General features: G+C 47.8%; 3 protein-coding genes across 8 annotated transcripts in view; 1 reads left to right on the top strand and 2 right to left on the bottom strand.

Moving 5' to 3' along the window:
- The window catches only part of LOC310690451 (histone H4), a 122,336-nt gene that overhangs the window by 89,588 nt on the left and 12,369 nt on the right, over positions 1-20,379 (top strand). The window lies entirely within an intron of this gene.
- ZNF784 (zinc finger protein 784) lies at positions 1,948-8,510 on the bottom strand. Of its 3 annotated transcripts, none has more exons than XM_083469324.1 (2): positions 8,071-8,510; positions 1,948-5,605 (listed from the first exon to the last, which is right to left on the bottom strand). In XM_083469324.1, the coding sequence occupies exon 2, from the start codon at positions 5,558-5,560 to the stop codon at positions 3,578-3,580; it is 1,983 nt and encodes a 660-aa protein (XP_083325450.1). In that variant the 5' UTR covers positions 5,561-5,605; positions 8,071-8,510; the 3' UTR covers positions 1,948-3,577. The 3 variants fall into 3 exon arrangements, with proteins under 3 accessions (XP_083325450.1, XP_083325449.1, XP_083325451.1); XM_083469323.1 differs by having other exon boundaries at positions 8,065-8,510; XM_083469325.1 differs by lacking the exon at positions 8,071-8,510 and adding an exon at positions 5,714-7,952.
- On the bottom strand, positions 9,838-16,742 carry LOC310690446 (uncharacterized protein). Of its 4 annotated transcripts, XR_014518085.1 has the most exons (4): positions 15,594-16,742; positions 11,640-12,752; positions 10,305-10,419; positions 9,838-10,072 (listed from the first exon to the last, which is right to left on the bottom strand). XR_014518085.1 is itself a non-coding variant. In XM_083469349.1 (2 exons), exon 2 carries the CDS (start codon positions 12,707-12,709, stop codon positions 11,951-11,953), a length of 759 nt encoding a protein of 252 aa, XP_083325475.1. In that variant the 5' UTR covers positions 12,710-12,752; positions 15,594-16,742; the 3' UTR covers positions 9,838-11,950. The 4 variants fall into 4 exon arrangements, 1 of the variants encoding a protein (XP_083325475.1); XR_014518084.1 differs by lacking the exon at positions 10,305-10,419; XR_014518086.1 differs by having other exon boundaries at positions 10,305-12,752.

The raw sequence follows: 20,379 nt of genomic DNA on the forward strand, positions 1-20,379 counted from the left end.
CTTGTTTTGCTAACTGTGGGTGTGGACGGAGCTTCACTCGTAAGAATACCAAGTAACTAGACCACTGGACAGGGCTTCCTGAAGTGTTGGGACCATGTGAAGGGCACAAGAACATGAGGGCCTGTAGATCCCCATGAACTGCAGCAAAAAAGGAGATGGATACCCACAGTGGCTAGAATCAGGTTATCAGAGCTTGAAACTTTAATACGAGCTGGGCTGTGTGAAGAGCAGAATCCTATACCCAGCCACAGGAGAAAGATCAAGGTGGGTTTGCCAGAAATCTTGCACTGTCTTCTACTAGAAGGGGTTTTCTGCCGTCCTGGGGTCCCACCTTCCTCCTTTAGCCAATCAGGGCAGTGGCTAGGGCTTTCTTATTCTAAGTGAGGTGCCTCTGCTACATGAGCCACAGCTCTCCAACAAGTTGATATGAAGAAGTGGGCAAGGTAGAGGAGGTTTGGTGGAATCTCACTGACATTTAAAAATGTTGAGGTCATCCCTAGAAATTGAACATTCGGAAGCAAACAGTTGAGTACCCGTACTTCCAACTCTCTTCTCTGCCAGTTTCATATAGGCTACTGGAGATGGAGAAGGCTCGGATGATCCTTGGAAGCAAACTTGCTGGCATTCAAAAAATGCAGGAAAATTTCAACATTGCAGTTTTACACACTTTCAAATGTTGCTGTTGAAATTGAAATTTTTGTTAAGTCCAAAGCATTAACAAGACAAGTATCAGCATACCAAGTAGGATGCTTTTCTTTATCTTTTTGCACTTCAGGAACAGAGCGTTCCAATGGTATCTAGAAGCTGGCTGAATTTAAACTTTGCAAGCAAATAAAGCGAGGAAGAATTGTTTTTGAGAAACCTTTCCTCCTTCTTAACTTTACAGGCTTAATGCCAGATCAAGGTGTTTGTTCATGTAGCCCAGGGCGGCCCAACTTTACAAACCAAGTAGGCCGCAAACGTACTTGGACAGGGAACCCATGGGCCACAAACTTTGAGAAGGCAATGCAAGACCTGGTGGGGAGGGGCATCATACGTTGCCGAGGGCCACCAAAAACGGTATTGAGGGTTGTGCATTGGACCACCCTGATGTAGCCTGTGTTGTCTCCTGGGTTTTCCAGAACCCTCAGGCGAAGAGACTTTCCTCACTTGCTATCCAATCCTTTCACATTAAGATGTCAGTAACTGAACCTGGGACCTCTGTGCAAAGTCTGCTCTACGACTTGAGCTAGGTTCAATTTTGGCTCAGCCCTAAGAGGATGGGCAAGTTGGAGAAGCTGGAGAGCATCTGGCCCAGAAGACCGCGTTTGGCTCTTGCTTCCTTTTTTTCTTTCCTGTTATGTATGTGGGAGGGACCTTTATTAACACCAAGTAGATCTACATGATCTTGTGTGACAGACATTTCTGTGATGCTCCATTTTGAAGGAGATACTTAAAATATATCTGCTATCACAAATGGAGCCTAAGCACTATGAGAAACATTGAAAATTTAAACTGGAGGTAAGTAATACTTTCAACGTGGATTTTTTTTTTCTTGTGAGATTGGTACAATGCACCCAGCTCAGACAATGAAGCAAAAGTGCTGCATATACGAAATGGCTGTCAAAGCCCACCCTTGGGAGGAGACCACGTAAACTTCAAATGTTTACACTGCAAGATCTGCAATGAGAAATGCAGAACTATGAATGCCTAGTCTCGGGGAAAAGCTAGAAAACGAAAGAGTTTTCATAAAGTGATGTGTGACTGAAAGGTCTAAACTGATAATATTTGAAGTGGATATTTAAGGTTCAGTGGAACTATCTTTGGTAACAGTATGTAGCCTGAGAGGTTGGTTCAACAATTTTTTCTACCCAAATTTTTCCATTGGGGTTATATGCAAATTCAACTATGTTATAACAAAATATTTTTTAACTGGCTAGTGCTTGCAAAGCAAAATGTCAAGAATAATTTGGTTTTAAACGTGGCTACAACAACTTTTCAGAAGATTTTATTTCTACCTTTGGATTTCTGCTTACAACTTTTACAAGACTGGGGGACCTTTCTTCTAAAGACCTTTTCCCCAACTTCGTGTAACATGAACAAATCTTGATTTTCATCTTCTTTATTTACGTATAGCTCTTTTCAAATGCATTTTAAAAAATCATTTCAGATTTGCCCTCCTGAGGGTAAAAACACACATTAGAAATTGTGGGTTCGCTATGATCGCTATGAGCAGGACCATGCATCTGCTTTTTTAAAAAAGCAACAACAACCCAATACTGCATCAGTATACCTAGTGTTGGTATCTAATAGTACAATCCTATGTCTACTCAGAAGTAAGTCTAATGAGTTCATTGGGCTTTCTTCCAAGAAAACTGATATAGGATTACAGCCCAAACCATCTGCACTCTAGCAATTGTGTACAGTTACACAAATGAAGTAAATGATAACTTGCTTATTTCATATAATACCATTTTTCTTCTGCTAGCAGTGGGAAGGGGCAGACACCTGTACAAGGCACTGGTTTCTAGAAGTGCTCAGCTATTCCTTGCCCCAATTTCAGAAATGTTACCGACCGTTAGCCATGCACTTTAGGCCTCTCTCTTCATTAGTTTGGTTCAGATGTAATGCCCAAACCAAGAAAAGTAGTACGATTTGGTTCACAGGTAATTGCAAACAGACAAACAAAAAGAGCTGCAAGATCCTAGCCCTCAAGCCTATGGCTACATTTAGATGGAATGCCAAACCACACTTTACATAATCGAGCCTTTAGACTTATTAATACATCATTGTTGTACCTCACCCTTCCAACAGGAGCACAGGGTGGCCTAAAGCTACAAATAAAACAAATATTGTTGGCGGCGGCAGCAGCAGCAGCAGCATACTACCTTGAGAATTGCAAAACTCAAGTTTGACCCCAAAGCCTGGGTAAATAAAAGTGTTTTCAATTTATGTTAAAAGATTTCTCCTGTAGGGACCAAACAAATATCCCATGGGGGAGAGTTCCACATAGAGTGTTGCTGCATAAAATACCCTTTCCTGAGTAACTGCACTACTGACTGCTCTCTCCCCGCCCCCTTGCTCCAATTTCCTCCTGTACTTTGTTAACTTTGATTAAATCACCCATATTTTACTTGCAAGCCAGAATTAGAAACCATGGTTTGATTATAATCTCTAGGTCTAGTTTGCAGAAAATCTGCAAGAACCAGAAAGATCAAGAAGGGGGGGCAAGTATCTCACACCCAAGGCTTGCTCATGAAACATAACCATCGCTTGGCATTCTATCCAAAACACACCTGTGGGTCCAGAACAGGCTTCCTCAACCTCAGCCGTCCAGATGTTTCAAGACTACAATTCCCATCATCCCTGACCACTGGGCCTGCTAGCTAAGGATCATGGGAGTTGTAAGCCAAAAACATCTGAAGGGCTGAGGCTGAGGAAGCCTCGGCTAGAAGCTTGCTGTTTTCTACAAAGTTAAAAATGAGATTCTCAAAGACACTGAAATCAGCATCTACTGTTGCAACGGTGCAGAAGTACGCGCAGCTCTGCCAACAGCTACAGTGTTCCATCTCCCCATGGAGAACTTCCTCCTCAAGAGTCACTGTGACTTGGCACTCCACTGGTCTTTCGCCACCCCTTTACCACCAGGCCCAGCACCCTCCTGCCCATGAAGCCGGCGATGCTTGGCAAAATTGGAAGAGTTATTGAAGCGCCGGCAGCACACAGCACATTCAAAGGGCTTCTCCCCAGTGTGCAGTCTCCGGTGAGTAGCCAGGGCTGAGCTCTGCGTGAACCTCTTGCCACAGACAGCACACCCAAAGGGCCGTTCGCCCGTGTGCACCCGCAGGTGCTCCTTCAGATCTGTGGCACGACGGAACTGCTTGGGGCATGCAAAGCAGAGGAAAGGCTTGGAATCGAATGCTGACTGGGAGGGCTGATCATAAGGCTCGGGATCTTGGAAAGGAAAGCAAGGTGCAGAGCCCCCCTCTTCCCAGTGCTGAGCGGTGCTTCTAAACTCCTCTTGTAAGGAGCCATGACCAGGAGATGTGGAAATATCGTAAGGCAGAGAACATGGCTCAGGGCTCTCCAGTTCCCAGGGAGATACACCAGCAGGCATGTCCAAGGGAGAGCATCCTTCAAATTCCCCCCTTTCGCTTCTTGTCTCCAAATCGGTCTCTTCCCAATCAGGACAGGACCAGACAGACACTTTTGCTGTGAGAGCATTAATCTTCCCCGGGGCACACGCTTGAAATGCCACCTCTTTCTGCTTGTTGCTGCTGCCATCTTGCCTCAGCAATCTGAAGTGGCCAGCACCATTTTGTCTGAGGTCATGGGCAGCGATTCCATGGTGGCCATTTTGTCTTGGGGCTGAGGTGCTGAGGCGCCTGCTTGGATTCAGTGCACTGACAGGGCATTCCCCTCTGCCATTCTGCTTTATGTGGGCACCAATGCTCTCCCCACTACTATGCTTTGGGCCCTTGAGGTAGTCTTCATTTGTTCTCCTTACCAAACAGCCCACAACTCCACTCTCTTGACTCAGCTTGTGGCTACCAGCTTCCAAAAGGCCTTTCCCACAACTGCTGTCATCTAACAGTAGCTTGCCATTGTGGCTGCCGACATGATGTTTCTGTTCTCCCTGAGTGTGGCTTCCCTCTGCTCTATTTTGCCTCAGGCCTATAGTGGGATTTTCACCACCAACGTACTTTTGGCGTCTGAAACTGTGGCCATTTTGCATCGGCCCCTGGCCAGTGCCACCATTTCCCCCCAGTCCACTTTTGCTATCACTTGCCTGCCTTAGACCCTTAGAATGGCCACTTTGAGTCAGTTCACGGTTAGGGCCACAACTAGCATTATCTCCCCTTAGTCTAATTTGCCTGAAATGGTCCACATCATCGCCAGGTTGCCTCAGGCCACTATCCTGGCTAAAGCCGTTCACATAAGGGCTGTTGGGGTCATGGCCTCTCTTGTTCTCGCCTTCCCTCAGTTCCTTGACGACCTGGCAGCCATTTTGTCTGGGCAGCAGGCCAGGGCTTATACTGTAGCCACCTTGTCTTTCTGCCAGCTGGCTCAATTTCTTCTCAGGTAGGAAGGCGCAGTCCTTCCCGTCGCCTGCCTTGTTGCCGTAGCCAAACGGTTGCCCGTGGATGCGCTGGTGCTTGCGGAAGTTGGAGCCGTTGTTGAACGACTTAAAGCAGACGCCGCAGCGGAAGGGCCGCTCGCCAGTATGGATGCGCATGTGGCCAGAGAGCACTGAGCTCTGAGTAAAACGCTTGCCACAGATGCCACAGCCATACGGCCTTTCGCCTGTATGTACCCGCTCATGGTCGCGTCGGTCTGAGGCCCTCTTGAAGCGCTTGGGGCAGAAGGAGCAGCTGTAAGGCCTCTCGGCAAGGAAGGACAGGGCCTCTTGGTTGCCAGGCAACCATCCCCGGGGCTCGACCAAGAGGCTTTTGCAGCCCTGGCATTGTGGAGCCTGCCCTTTGGGCCCAGCAAGACTCGGCAGCTCCTCCTGGCACAGCGGGCAGACGGGGGGCAATCCTGGAGTTGCCTCTTCTTTCACTCTAACCAGCTGGATTTCCATCGGCGAGTCCACACCAGCAGAATGCCTGCTTCACAGCATCTTCCCCTGGAAATAGTAGGAAAGGCAGAGATGTAAACAGAGCGGGTACGGTGGGCAGATCAAATAGCCAGAGCTTGAATTACACAGGGAGCAGTAGAGGCCTGGTTTCCTTACCTATTGCTTTTAGAAGGCTGAAGAGGAAGGAGATGATTCGGCTAAATCCTGAAGGAATCAGGGAATGGGGGGCTGCGAATGTAATTCACCTCCCTTCCCTAACCCAAGACACATGCTGGTTTCATTTAAGTAAGTTTGTACTCAATCTTTCTATCTAAGAATGCCCAACGAGGCTAAAAGCAAAATATAAAAGCAACATCAATGTAACCAAGTTAAGCTGGTCAGTTGAGAACAATATGAAAACAAGACAGCAGCAGTTAAAATATTGAAGGAAATAAAAATCCTCCAATTAAACAAATGTCAACTGGAATTGATCTGTCTTAAAGCAATGGCAAAAAATTATCAGAGGAAACACCAGAAGGGTCTCCTTGGGCAGACAATTCCCCAGACTCCATGTGGCCACAGAAAGGTTCACTCATGTGTGATCCCATTGAATCTTTCTTTCTCTCTCTTTCTTTCTATTTGTTTATGCATTTTTACAACTTATATATACACCATAAAATATTCATCATTATTTCTTATCCTTGGACTTCCCAGTCTAACTCTCCATGGTGTTCTAGGTAGTCTTTTGTCGGCTGCATAATCTATTATTCCATCCATTTTTGTCACAAATCTTCCTTTATTTAATGTTATCTGCTGCTCTTATGTTCATTCCTACTTGAGGTTAAACTATTATACCCTCTGAGATACTTTTCAAAACACTTCCACTCATCTCTTATCCATGACTCATCCTTATTTCTTAGTTTAGCGGTCATAGTTACTAATTCTGTGTATTCTATCAATTTATTCTGCCATATTTCTTTCGTGGGAATCTTTTTTTCTTTCCATTTCTTCACATATACCACTTTAGCTGCGGTGGTTGCGTTTAAAAAGAGATCCTGCCTTTTTCAGGACATCCTAATAGAAAGGCCTCGGGTCTTTTGGGAAATGTGATCTTAAGGATCTTTTTTAATTCTGTATTAATCATCTCCCAGAATTCTCTAGCATAGTTCCCATTGAATTTCAGCTAAAAGCAGAACTTACTACGAAGCCTTTACAATGTGTTTTCATGTGCCTGAGTTGGGTACAAATACTTTAAATGAACAAACAAGTATGTCTGGTATCTCCAGCTTAAATCAGACCTCACCAGGTGTCAGCAACCTTTTTCAGCCCCTACGGTCCCTCAGACCATGTGGTGGGCTGGACTATATTTTTGGGGGGAAACCGAACGAATTCCTATGCTCCACAAATAACCCAGAGATGCATTTTTAATAAAAGGGCACATTCTACCCATGCAAAAACACGCTGATTCCCGGACCATCTGTGGGCCAGATTGAGAAAGCGATTGGGCCGCATCCAGCCCAACGGGCCTTAGGTTGCCTACCCCAAGGATGCAGAAGTCTCCCCCACAGCGAGTGTGTCCTGAACTTCCCAGATAACTTGTTCATCTCTTAGTTCTAACCCAAATATTTCCCTGGTTTAAATCCTCGCCCAAGGAACGCAGGCATCCTGACCACCAAGCTGACTGGCTGGACTTCACTGTTTTCAATGCTCATCCGAAGCATCCCAACTCCAAGTCTGCTGCTCCCCTCCCAGACAAGCCAGGATCACTGCAGGGAAACTCCATGTGAAAAGGCTGTTTGCCTCTGAATCAGAGGTGCGGGTGGGGGGGTAAACAAGAAACGGGAGGACCACCATCATCTTTATCCAGCCCCTCCGGATGGATGAGCTTTCGGCCTGGCCCAGAAAATGCCATCCTTGACCCTAGCACCCCCCACCTGCCCCAAATCTTGCTTTCTTACCTCCTAGGCCCCTTTCGATGGAGCCTCTGAACCAATCAAAGAGCCCAGCCCAGCGTCCCGGCTCCCGAGTTCCCCTCCGGGGCTCTTAACCCGCTTCACTCCCTCCAAGCCTGGCAGCCAAGCCGCCTGCCCTCCAAATTTCACCGGCCCCCTCCCTCCCGGGCATCCTGGCTGCCAGCCAAAAGCGTCCCAACCCTGTCTAGATCTCTCTCCCCCCCCCCCCCCAGTTGCGATCTCCAAACAGATCCCGCTCGTCGTCCTCCCTGAACGAGTCCGGCTTCTTGGCGGAGAGAACAATGGCCCGGAGCTGGGCGAGCATGGCCAAAGGTGGAGGGCAGGGGACCCGCCGCTGGCCAGGGGGCCGCGGGGAGCGCCATCGGCGGTGCTCGTGCTGCAAGCCCACCGCCCCGCGCCTCTGGGTTGACTCGGGGTCCCTTTGTCCCTCCCTCTCCCCTCCCGCCTGCCCCCCCATTGGCACGCGAATCCCCTACTCATCCTCGGGCACTGCACCCGGCAGGCGCTCCTGGCCGCTGGCATCCCCTCCTCCTGCTCCACAAAGGAATCCCTCACCTGTACCTGCTCCATCCAGGCTGGTACCGGGGAGATTCTGCAGCGCCGCCGCCGTCCCTGTGCAACTTTATGCCTCCTTCAGGGGGAAGAAACAGTTGGGAAAACTCCCCTCCCCCTTTTCCCTCCTCCCCATCCCGAATGCGCACCTCCCCTTTAAGTGCAACCAAAAAGGAAATTAAAGGGAACTGGGAGATGGCCCTGGCTTTTTGTCTGCAGTCAGAAATACAAGCAATACATGACCACTCTTTCCCCCCCGCCCCACCTCCTTCCCCTCGTTTAAAGACACAGCCGCCCCGCTTGCAAAGTAGGGAGAATCAGAGGCTGGTTCTGTGATTTAGCTTAGTTCAAATACGCTTTATCCGCGGTGTAATAAACCAGGTTGAATTACAATAGGGTCTGTACTGCAAAGCACTTTTTGAGGTTCCAAATGCTCGCGTTTGCATCTTTATTCTACTCACGAGAGCATAAGACACCCCCCCAGTCCATATCCTGTTCTTTCAGTGGTGAACCAGATGCCAATGGGAAGACCACAAGCAAGGCATTAACGAAACAGCCCTCTCCCCTTTTGTGACTGGTATTCAGAGGCACACTGCCTCCAACACTGGGTTGTAGAACACAGCCATTGTGATTAGTAGCTATCTGTAGTTTCATCCTCCACGAATTTGTCCGTCTGGGTTGGTGGCTAGCACTTCATACTGTGGGAGCAGATTCCACAGTTTAACCAGGCACGTGCGCCTTTCTGGAATCTTCTAACATTCTCAGGATGGCCCTGAGAGAGAGGTTTTTCCTCTCTGTCCACTTCCCCCACATCACACACAATTCCATACAACTTCCTCATGAAAAAGCAGGTTTAAAAATCTATTTTTAACATATACTATCATACCAGCATCTCAGCTATAACAACTTTTATCTTTTCTCTCTAGACTGGGGAGCAGGATGTCATCGAACCAGTATGTACACCCTAAAATATATTCTGAACTGATGTCAGTTTGCTTTGAACAATTCTGTATGCAGTTTTTCAAAGGAGAATTTGCATTTCCAAGCACGCCTGCTTTCATTCCACATCCCTTTCCCTAAAGCAAGGTTCTGGACTGCTTGGCCAATGTATGGGTCAAGCTGGGAAAGCAAGCATTTACTCTATGACCTCTGTGCTCATGTTCCTGTACCGCTTTATCCTGGTAGGCTAACATACCCAGCTTTTAAAACTAAAATAATAAGCATTCCAAATTCTCTGGAAATGCAAATGTTGGGTTCATAATAAAGCATGTAGCTGAGAAAGCTTATGCAAAACAAGTGATATACTTACATTTTATTGATTTACATATTTTGAGTACTCAGCTGGCAGATTCTTGACGCATATTTGGTTTTTGTAAAAAAATAAATCATAAAAGGATGCTACGTTCAGTGTGCATCCCACACTTCCTCCTTCAACAAAACCTCTTTAGAGAAAGCCGGGACAGACCACTGAGCCATCTGTTTTGTCCGCTCCACAATGCCAGGCAGCGGCAATCCATGGTTTCAGAGTGGAGTTTCTCTAAGACCTACCTGGAGGTCAGGGATTGAACCTAGGACCATCTGCAATGGAGAGCAGCTGCTCTACCCCTGAGCTTATAGCACCCCCCCCTTTCTATGTTCAAGGAAATCAAGTGATTCTCCACATCTTGAGAAAAGACCTTTTGCAAATGTCTAGAAGTTACACAGCTGAAAGGCACTCTTCTCAAACCCAGCAAAGGGCTAAATTCTTGCCAACGGATCTACATCCTCTCAACGAAATGGAAGTAACACAGCAGAACTTTATTCGTTTAGCACACAAAGATGAACCAAAACCCCAGAGGATTGTTTTTAATTTTAAAAAAAAAGGAAGACACACACAGTTTAAAAATTCCACACTAAATATGAAGCAGAGGAAACATGATCCAGGAATCTCCCTGGCAAGCTTTGGAGGTACCAGGCTAGCCGATACCTTGGAACACATGCCTGTATATCGATGTCTCCTGATTGTTTCTCCCTGTCGAGGAAACAGAGATTCTATGTTTGTTAATTATTGTAGGAAACCACAGCAGTCTTATCACATACATCCCACAGGCAGTAAGCCTGGGATGAAGACCAACATTTTCTGTTGCTGCATCTCTGGGGTTGAAACCCACCCACCCCGTAAGTATATAGACCGTGGCCTGCAACTCTTTGGGAAGCTGGTTGAAATGGTTCTAATTAGGGGGCAGAAGAAAACAAGGCCTGACCAGAGTTGATGGGTCCACACATGGATCTGATCTGGAGGCTGGACTACCAGTAGCAGCAGCAGCAGCAGCCGCTGGAAGGAATGTAGAATCACCAACTCTGTTTCCCTGGAAAAATCTGGAGGGTTTGGAAATAAGAGACTGTTAAGGCTGGTAAGTTGGGGAATATCCCATATTCCATCCTTCAACACCCATACTCCCCATCTAGATTTTTTAAATAATAGTAATAATTCAGAGCCAGAATTCATTAAAGCAGTGCTTTATAGATGGAAGGGCAGGTTAGGAGGAGCCTTAAGGAAATAATAAAAAAAAAACCCAACCCCAGACTCCTTCTAATTTTAGCCAAATTGTGGTCCCCTGTAGCCTTCAAAAAGCAGTAGCCAAGGGGGCTGCTGCAACAGGTAAAGGGTGCCAGGCCCTCTCTGGCTCCCCTGTAATTTGGGCACTGCCTTAAAGAAAAGTGACTTTCTTCCTGCACATGGAATTCAGCTGATGTTCCACCCAGCCTTCTCTAGCCTCTTGCTTATACTCCTTCAATAGGCTCTTTATTGTAAGGGAAGGAGGGGGAGAAATTTGGGCCCAGGCGTTCTTGAGGTGGAATGTCAGGATTCAAGGCCACAGCCTCCATCGTACATCAAGTAGCCATGCAGCTGTATGAGACGCTTGCAGGGGACTCAAAATAAAGAACCAAAATTTGCCAGATTCGATTTGAACCTCTCACTAAATTCAACTGGAAGCCCTGCATGGCTATTGTAGAGTAAGGAGAGTTCTCTTCATGGCTGCCCACCACCTGCTCTTAATCTGGAACCAAATTCTGCATGAAAGTAAAGCAGATCTTCCTAAAATAGGCATGCACTAGTTTTCCTGACAGGCTGAGGTCTCCATACTGTGTCTGTGGGTCACAATGCATACATGAGAGGGCTAGCCCCTAGTAGATTCGAAGGCCAAGTCTGCAGATGAGGAGGTTTTTAACAGGCATGCATTGCCATTCTGCATGATAGCATACCCTCCAGGCATACGCAGAGGGGACAGTGTCTGCGCCATGATGCAGGTTCTAGGCAGGGTCTGCTGGATTCCTCCCTCCACATATCCCCAATATGCCGCAAGAACTTCTCCCTACGACACCGTGGCAGAAACAGATGCTAGAAGGCAATGCTCTGTGTTGCAGAGCTTGGCCCGTGAATCCATGCTGGATGTGAGTGACCTACGGGGGTAGTGGAAACTCGGGTGGGGACAAAGCAGGAGGCAAAGAATCCCCCTGCCAGGTTGTGAGGAGCACAGACAGATGGGATAGACAAGGTTCTACAAAAGGCGGAAGGTAGGCCAGTGTGTCCATACCAAGTCCTGGTGGCCTGAGAAGGCAGGAGGGACCTAAGCTGGGATTTTGCAAGCTGGCTATCGCATGCCGGATAGTTTGTGGCATAGGTGGGCGAGGTTCTCCATTCCCATTTTCCCCATGCAACAGCTAGTCATTGGGCCAGCAAATGGAGAAGTATCAGGTCCATAAAGTCATGGCATTTGCAGGCCAGGGTTGCCGTCGCATGGGTGGGTGCCTAGCTGCGCCCAGGTGGTAGATGTCTAAGGCCTGGGTGGGCAGCGAGGTTCTCATGCCTCTCGTGGCGCAACTTCAGTCTCGAAAAGGCTGGCCTTTACGGCGTCGGGAGGAGCTGCAGGCGGTGCTTCCGGCGGATGTGCCTCTGGAGGGTGTTGCGCTCCCCAAAGCGCATGTGGCAGGCCTCGCACTGGTAGGGCCGCTCCCCCGTGTGCACCCGCTGGTGGTGCGAGAGCTCCCCCGAGTCACGGAAGCTGCGCTGGCAGATGGGGCACTGGTGGGGCTTCCGGCCCGAGTGGGTGTACTTGTGGCGCTCCAAGTGGGACGTGCGCTTGAAGGCCTTGCCGCACGCCCGGCAGACGTGGGGCTTGCTCTCCGAGTGGGTGATACTGTGGCGCTGCAGGTAAGACAGGTACTCAAATGTCCGCGAGCACACGGGACAGCTGTACACCTTGCGCAAGGACCCTCCGCTCCCGCCCCCTTCTGGGTCCCCTGCCGCTCCCACCCCCTCTTCCACCAGCACTGTGTATGGCAGCCCCTGGCTGTCAATCAGCAAGTAGCGCCCCAGTCGAGAGGGTTCCCCTTGTTCTGTGCCTCCTGTCCCTCCAGGAACAAGTGCCCGCCTCCCTGCTCCTGGCAGCCCATTCAATCCCTGAAGGAGGGCGCTACCAGGAGAAGGCAATGGCGGGCGAGAGAGTTTAGGAGGCGATGTTTGGACACCCCCTCCCTCACCCCCCAGCTCCAGCTTGATGGGTTGTCCCACATGGCTTGCAGGCTCTTGTGGACTGAGGGGTTCCAAGGTTTCTGGTGGTCTTTGGGGGTCTCCTATAGACTTGGAATGTCTCTGCAGCTCCATAAGTATCTCCTTATGTGTATTCCCTTGGGTTGGAATGCCAAGTCTGCAATAAGAAAGCAAGCACATTAATTGGGAAAAGTGGGAGGGGGGAGTCATATGGGTCACACAACTTTTAGAGCTGCAATTATGTAGGGTTGCCAGTAGGGCTGGGCAATATCTAGTTTTCAACATTGTGATATATCACCAGCTAAACATAGCAAAACATATTGATATATCACAATGTCTGAAATAAGGATGGAGCTATGTAGAGGTAGTAGCTGGCATCACAGTTTTTCCCACATCGTGATTTTTGCATAACGCACACACACAGAGGATTTGTGATATACTGCCAGATCAAAAATTACGAAACGGTTATCATGATATGGACTTCAGCCCTAGCTGCCAGCCAATTAACAGAGCTGTACTGCAACTGATTTGTCACCCACTTGTCTTTTTTTTAAAGAAACAATTCCATTAATAAATAGCCTATAACCAACCCTCAATATAGATGCTTTTTAGAGAGACTAATATAGCCCTTTAGAGAAGCCAAATATAGCTAGCAGCGTAATAAAGAACAGCTACCACTCATTGTTTAGAATAGGAGGTATTTTGAATGTTTTCTTATTCACGCTTGGTACACCAATATCAGAACCACAATATCTACACATAATAAGTCATTGCGTCCTTACTGTACAACACTACCCAACAACTTTGGTGTCTACTGATTACTCAGTCGACAGCCCAAAGTCACACATGCTTACATGGAAACAAGACTTTGTTTGATGGGACTTACTCCCGGGCAGGTCTAAGGCTGCAATCCTAAGCACACTTACTTGGCAGTAAATCTACTTGAATTTGGCAAACAAGCACAGGACTGGACTGCAAAATTTTAGCTGGTTCGTTTATGAAGCTTACAGCCCCAGCAAATAAAGCTACTAACCCCGCAATCCTATACACATTTAATTAAGTATTGTTCCTATTGGACATTGCGGGACTGACTTCACACTTGCCTGGGCTGCTCCTTCCCTAGATTTGGAGATTTCACACATGTTGAGTTCCAAGGAAGCTTCCTAGCAAAACCCTTAAAGACACATACTGTACAAAGTAGCATGTGAATGCAACCTTTGTTTTTTACCATCTGTGGAAAGAACCAGATCTTATTGAGCTGTAGGCTACAGGTGAGTGATCTAAAGCCCCCAACATTGTTTTATGGGGCTTCCAGCTTCCTCTGAACTCTGGACTCTCATACTTCCATCCCCCCCACCCTGAGTTCCTCCTTCCTGTTGGCTTCTTCCTTATTTTTTCCATCTTTTGCCTCTCCCTCTCTCTCTTCCTCCTCCCCTTAAAGGAGTGCCTGGCGTGCTCTGGTCCATGGGGTCAGGAAGAGTCAGACACAACTAAACGACTAAACAACAACAACAGAAGGGGAAAGATTTTGAATGATACATATAAACTGGTTTTAATTTTTTTCTGGCTGTATCATCATAATCATTATCACTTCCTGAATTTATATCCCACCCTTCCTCCCGAATGAGCCCAGGACGGCAAACAGATCTACAATTCAAAAATAAAAACAAAGTAGAAACAGATTAAAACATTCAAACAATAATTTAAAAGTGGTGAAAATAGAAGAAGAGTGATGTTTATTCCAGATTAGTTAAGCCAGAACAAATATGTCTGTGGCTCTTCCCATCAATTCTGGCTCCATCTACTGCTAGCATTTGGCCACTCTGAAAGATGACCCCTGAAGGAATGTGGCCCTCAACAGAAAAAAAAACCCTGCCTAGCCCATCTATAGCAGGTATATATAATACCATCAACCATTAAAGCAGAGTTAGATGGCAGGGGGTCTATCTAAATAAATGCTGTCTAAAAGGCCACAGTAGGAAGATGTGATAAGATTTCATCCTCTACTCAGGCAAGGAGGGAGGAGAGGTTACAACATGGAGAAGGAACCACTAAAAATGGAAAGAACTTAGAAAACGTGGAAATGTAGTGCCAGAATCTAGGTCTATAGTATCTATATACCTCTTCACTAACACCTAGAAGTTTGTGAGAATCCCTGATGTGAGGCTGTTGGGGGGAAAGTCCTGATATTATTACACCTCAGCTATACCAAAGTATTGCAAGCAGTTTGTGTTGCCGTGTGAATGTGTGGTCAAAGGTGGGGTTGGGGTTCACACGTCTCCTCTGCCTGTCCTCCATTTCTGGTTTTGTCCAACATTCTGCCAAATGCTTCTGGGAAGCTTACAAAGCAGGGTGTTTAGAGGCATACTGATACAGTGGTACCTCGAGTTACATACGCTTCAGGTTACATATGCTTCAGGTTACAGACTCTGCTAACCCAGAAATAGTGCTTCAGGTTAAGAACTTTGCTTCAGGATGAGAACAGAAATCGGGCTCCAGCAGTGCGGCGGCAGCAGGAGGCCCCATTAGCTAAAGTGGTGCTTCATGTTAAGAACAGTTTCAGGTTAAGAACGGACCTCCGGAACAAATTAAGTACTTACCCCAAGGTACCACTGTACTGAAGATCAAATTAGCTATCATGGTCATTCATATGGTCAAAGCTGGGGTGGAATAAATGGGAATGGCTCTGGTGGGTGGAGCTGAGGGAAGATATGGTGGGAGAGCTTTGGTGGGGTGGGTGGGACCTGGAGCACTTCCACTTTCTGTAGGCATCAACTGCCTCCATCCCCAGCTCTGGGGCTCTTCCATCAACATGCTAATATAGGCCACCTGTCATTAGGTTATGCAACAGCTTTCCTAAACTCCTAGTCTTGCAGACTTACACACAGCCTAAGGACTGGCATCAAAATTCCAAAAGATCTTTCTTGGCAGACACCCAGGTTACTTTCTCTCTCAGTTAGCCCCCTTCCTCCATATGAAGAACTGGATCCAAACTTACCCTGCTTGGGTGGCGTTCCAAAGTCTCAATCTCAACTCTCATTTCTGCACCAAAACCTCATGCCAAGGTGAGGCAGGCACCAGAACATGCCCTTTGCTTCCATCCTGGCGTGAAGTAAGCTGTAATGTCCAGGTGGAGAACAGAGGGGTCTTCCAGTCTATGATCCAAGGCGGCAGTATTAGCTGGCAGTGGATGGCACGGATCCGAGCGAAACAGTTAGCGGCACCAATCCGGGGCGCATGTTGGATCGTAGCCGGCAACAGAACGTGGCCCAGGTCCAAAGTTACCATGAAGAAAGAGGAAGGGATTGAGCAATGCCACCTTGGCACCCGAGGCACTGCAGGCGGATCTAGAAGTAGCAACCCAAGAAGCAGCAAAGTTGCCCGGCAGCAATGAGCCAGAGGAAGCGATATATGGCACCTATCCAGCAGGCACGCACGTTCTGGCAAAGGTAAAGAGATCCAAGCCTTCAGGTTTCGGGGAGTTGGCATCCGGCTCCAAACGTCAGTTTAGCAACAGCAGCAACAGCAGCCTCCACCCACCAACCCGCCGCCCCGCTTGATAGCAGCGAGGGATATTAGGATAAGAGGGAGGTAAGCCTCCCCAGGTGCCCCTCCGCTCCCCCCAGAAAGCCGTGGGCATCCAGAGCCAGGTGCCCTCTTGCCCCGCTGCCTCCCCCTGCAGCTGCCCACCAGCAGCCCAGGCTCCTCAGGGGAGAGAAGGGGAAACTGAGGACGGGGGGGGGAGACCCCGGGGTGCCCTGAGTAGGGGGGGAGGGTCTCTGTCAGGGTGGGGCTAAGCGAGGGGGGCTTCTACCTCGCTCTTCCTGGGGGGAGGTTGGAGGTGGTGGGGAAGGAGGAGGAGGAGGAGGAGGTGGGTGTCGCAGCGAAAAGTGTCCTGACGGAAACGCGGCGGCTTCTCCCACCGGCTCACGCCGAAGAGGTTCCCAGATCAACGTTCGTCCTCTCGCGCACAGAGGGAGCGGGTCGCGGAGGTGGCTTCTCGCGCACCTTCTGTAGAGCCAAGGGAGATCCTGCCCCGCCCCCCTGGGCGAGGGCGCTCGCCTCCGCGACCCACGGAGACCCTGCCTCGCCTCCCTTCCCTCCACCGCCTCCTCTCCAGAACTTGGCGCAGCCCCTGAATCTGCGCTCAGCATTTGGGATGCATTGCAGGAAGCGATGCAATTAATGCATGCATATGTAAATACACGTATGATTTATATATCTTGTACGCAGGACCCCCCGACTGCACAGGAGCCTTTAGAGCAGCCTTTCTCAACCTGTGGGTCCCCAGATGTTGTTGGACTACAACTCCCATCATCCCTGAGCTCTGCAGGGCGCGAAGGGAGAAGATTGTGGCCCCTCTCTCTTCCCCGAGGACGCCCTGCTTAGACTGAAACACTTCGCGTGCTTTTGCTGGACGAAGTTAAGCCCACGGACTTCAGCGGGGCTCAGCTTTCATGAAAACAGACGCGAGTAAAGAGCTGCAAGAAGTTAACCCAGTCCTGTCCAGCGAACCCAGGACCAGGAACCCCGTTTTTTTTCCTGCTCTCCTCCAGGTCCTTCACCACCCGGGCTTAGCCCCAGCTCTGCCTTCTCCCACCACACAGTGAACCCAGGAGTGATGGGTTCAGCTTCTGCCCACTCGATCCCCTAAGCCTCTGCTACCTGTACACTTGCTTCGTGTTATCTAGGTCCTCTCCACAAACACACTCTCCACTTTCTCCAATGGTGTTTTCTGCCCTGGTGAAATGTCAAGCCCAGTTGCTGAGGAACAGTGATTTTACATAGATGCAACAGGTGAAGCTTTTCCCAGAATGGTGAAGGTGTGATGGGGAATGATGACATTCCTCAGAGAAAGCCATTCCCATCACTGCCTCTTTATTCATGGTGCATATGAAGAAGGCCTCTTCATGTCGTAGCTGTCAACTTTTCCCTTTTCTTGCAAGGAATCCTATTCGGAATAAGGGAATTTCCCTTTAAAAAAGGGAAACGTTGACAGCTATGCTTCATGTGTCCTTAAGAGGTACATCTTCACTGTCCTCTTAAATGAGTATAACATTAAGGCAAGATGTAGCTCAGTTGGTAGATCATTCCACAGTTTTGGAGTGGCCACTGAGAAAGGAACATGACACTGCCAGTCTCATCCCCTTCAGGGACAGGGAGCAGATCACAATTGTGACGAAACTGCGAGATCCACAGCTGGGCAGTAAGTTTATTAAAGCTGACCAAAATGTCATGAAATACTAGCAAGCACTGTTCCTGAGTTCTTCACTAGGCAAACTATTTCATAAAGCAGAGGTGAGATTGGGGTGGTCTAGGAAAAGGAAAAGTACAGAAATTAAGTTGGATTACCAGTAGTTTGTAGACTAAATTTCAAGGTGGAGATTGCACACCAAACTCCAAAATCTACATTTAGCGATACTTGAAAGCTTGCTGCTTTTTGCTATATTTTGGTCAATAAAGATTGAGACTAACCAACTTGTCACAAAGTTCTCCAGAACTCTTCATCAGCTACGTAGAGTGTCAGACTAGGAGATCACAGTTCAAATCCCCACTCTGCCATGAAGCTCACTGGGTGACTTTAGTTTAGGCCAATCACTACCTCTCAACCTAGCCTACCTCACAGGGCTGTTGGAGGGATTAACTGGGGGGGGGGGAGAGTATCATATATGCCACCCTGAGCTTCTTGAGCAAATAAGAAGAGTTTGGATTTGATATCCCGCCTTTCACTCCCTTTAAGGAGTCTCAAAGCGGCTAGCATTCTCCTTTCCCTTCCTCCCCCACAACAAACACTCTGTGAGGTGAGTGGGGCTGAGAGACTTCAAAGAAGTGTGACTGGCCCAAGGTCACCCAGCAGCTGCAGGTGGAGGAGCGGAGACTCGAACCCGGTTCCCCAGATTAGATGCAATAAGTAAATTTAAAAAACAACAACAACCCAAAGTACAAAAAATTTCTGCTGACCTCATGGCTACATCATCAGCTTAACTTTTGTATTTTGGGGGTTTTTGTCTCATCTTACTCACCCCCTGCTTTGTATAACATCTTGCCTGTTTAAGAGTTCTAGAGAACTCAAAATCTTGCCACACTTTGTGACATGTTGGCTGATTCCATCCTTCTTATAGATGACCAACATTAAGAAAAAATATGGCAGCAAACAGCTTAGAATCAACAATAAAATTATATTCATAAAATAAGTGCATCACAAATTGGTAGATCAAGTTAGGACATCAACAGATCTGGATCACCACTCATGGGAAAGTTGGCTTGTACTAACTGTTCCACTGCAGAAATTTCATGTGAATTCTACACACAAACATCCCTTCTGATCACCCTGACAAAAATGCACAGATGCAGAGGAAAACACAATGGTGTGAAACAAATACACAGCTACTCTCCCCCAACACACTTCCACACGAAGACAAGACAGTAGGTGGATGATAAAGTGGTATGTTTAGGGTGAGGCTTCTCTCTGCCACATGACTTCTCCCACCCACTAGGATAATGACCAGGCATTGGGATCCTATTTTTAATCTTAATTACGGGTTTTAGTGTTAAAATCATGCCTGTTCCTGCACATTCTAGGCTCTGTTCTGGCATGTTGCAGCATTCTCCCCCACTCCAGACTCCCCAACATCCTTCCACAGCCATCTTTATGACATGTCTCCTCTTCCCCCGCTGCCTTGCGGGATATCTCTGGGAGAAGAAAAGCCGAAGGAGTAAACCCTACACAAATCCGGAGTGGAGCCCCTAAGACAATTAGATGGCACCTTGTATGGCTCCTTCCAGCAACTCCTGCAGCCAAGCGTCTTGCCCCGCTTTCCTTTGGACCACATCAGCGAGGCTGAGATGATCTTGTCATCTGGGCAGCCCAGGAGCTCCATACACGCTGCCCAGCTTGTTCTCCAGGGAGGTCACTTTTGACCTCACCCCTTGATGTGCACTCCATTGTCTCTTGAGACAGACAGGTGCCAACCATCCAACCTCTTCATCCTCCCTCTCACAAATTTCTCTTTATTGGGCTGGGCCAGCTTAGAAGCCCCCTTTTATGGGGTAAATTACTCAACCCACCCAACTACCTAGATGTTGAGAGGTACAATTGTGGCTTGAATGGTTTATTTTGTGGGGGAGAGTGGATGAATTACAGTTATGCACAAAGTCTAACTGCTGGTCTTGATTTTGGTGGCAATTAGCTTGTGACAGTGGAGACACTGGCCCACATTTCATGGTCAGTTAAGAAATATGTTCTTGTATCCAAATCCTTTTAACTGTGTTTGGGGTTTGTGTGTCATTTAAAAAAATAAATAAATTATTTTTGTTCTTGTTTTTATTGCGTATTCTATATTTTTATGCTATGAACCACCCCGAGACCTTTGGATGAAGGGCGGTATACAAATTTAATAAATAATAAATAAGTGATAGTTCCCATCTGGGGTTGGCAACATGAAGCCCACAAAGCCTTTTTGCCTCCTTCTCACCGGCCCCTTTGTACTGGGGTGGTTTCCTTCCCTGCCCCCCCCCCCCATTTTAAAAGCACATTGAGGTGAAGGAGGAAATTGTAAGAGGGATGCTGTTTCCTTGTTCCACCTCCATGTGTTTTTCAAGGACTCATATTGGCAGCTGAGCAGAAAAATGGAGCATCACAGAAGGCGGGAGAAGAGAGGGGGTGACAGCGGAAGGATAGAAAATGTGAATGGAAACTTAGTCACTTCATTTTCCTGGAGAGAGAGAGAGAGAAGATGGATCCAACAAAACAATTCCTACTGAAATTGCATTTCTTCCCTCAC

The sequence above is a fragment of the Podarcis liolepis genome (assembly GCF_965112155.1).
Source record: "Podarcis liolepis genome assembly, chromosome: 13".
NCBI lineage: Eukaryota > Metazoa > Chordata > Lepidosauria > Squamata > Lacertidae > Podarcis > Podarcis liolepis.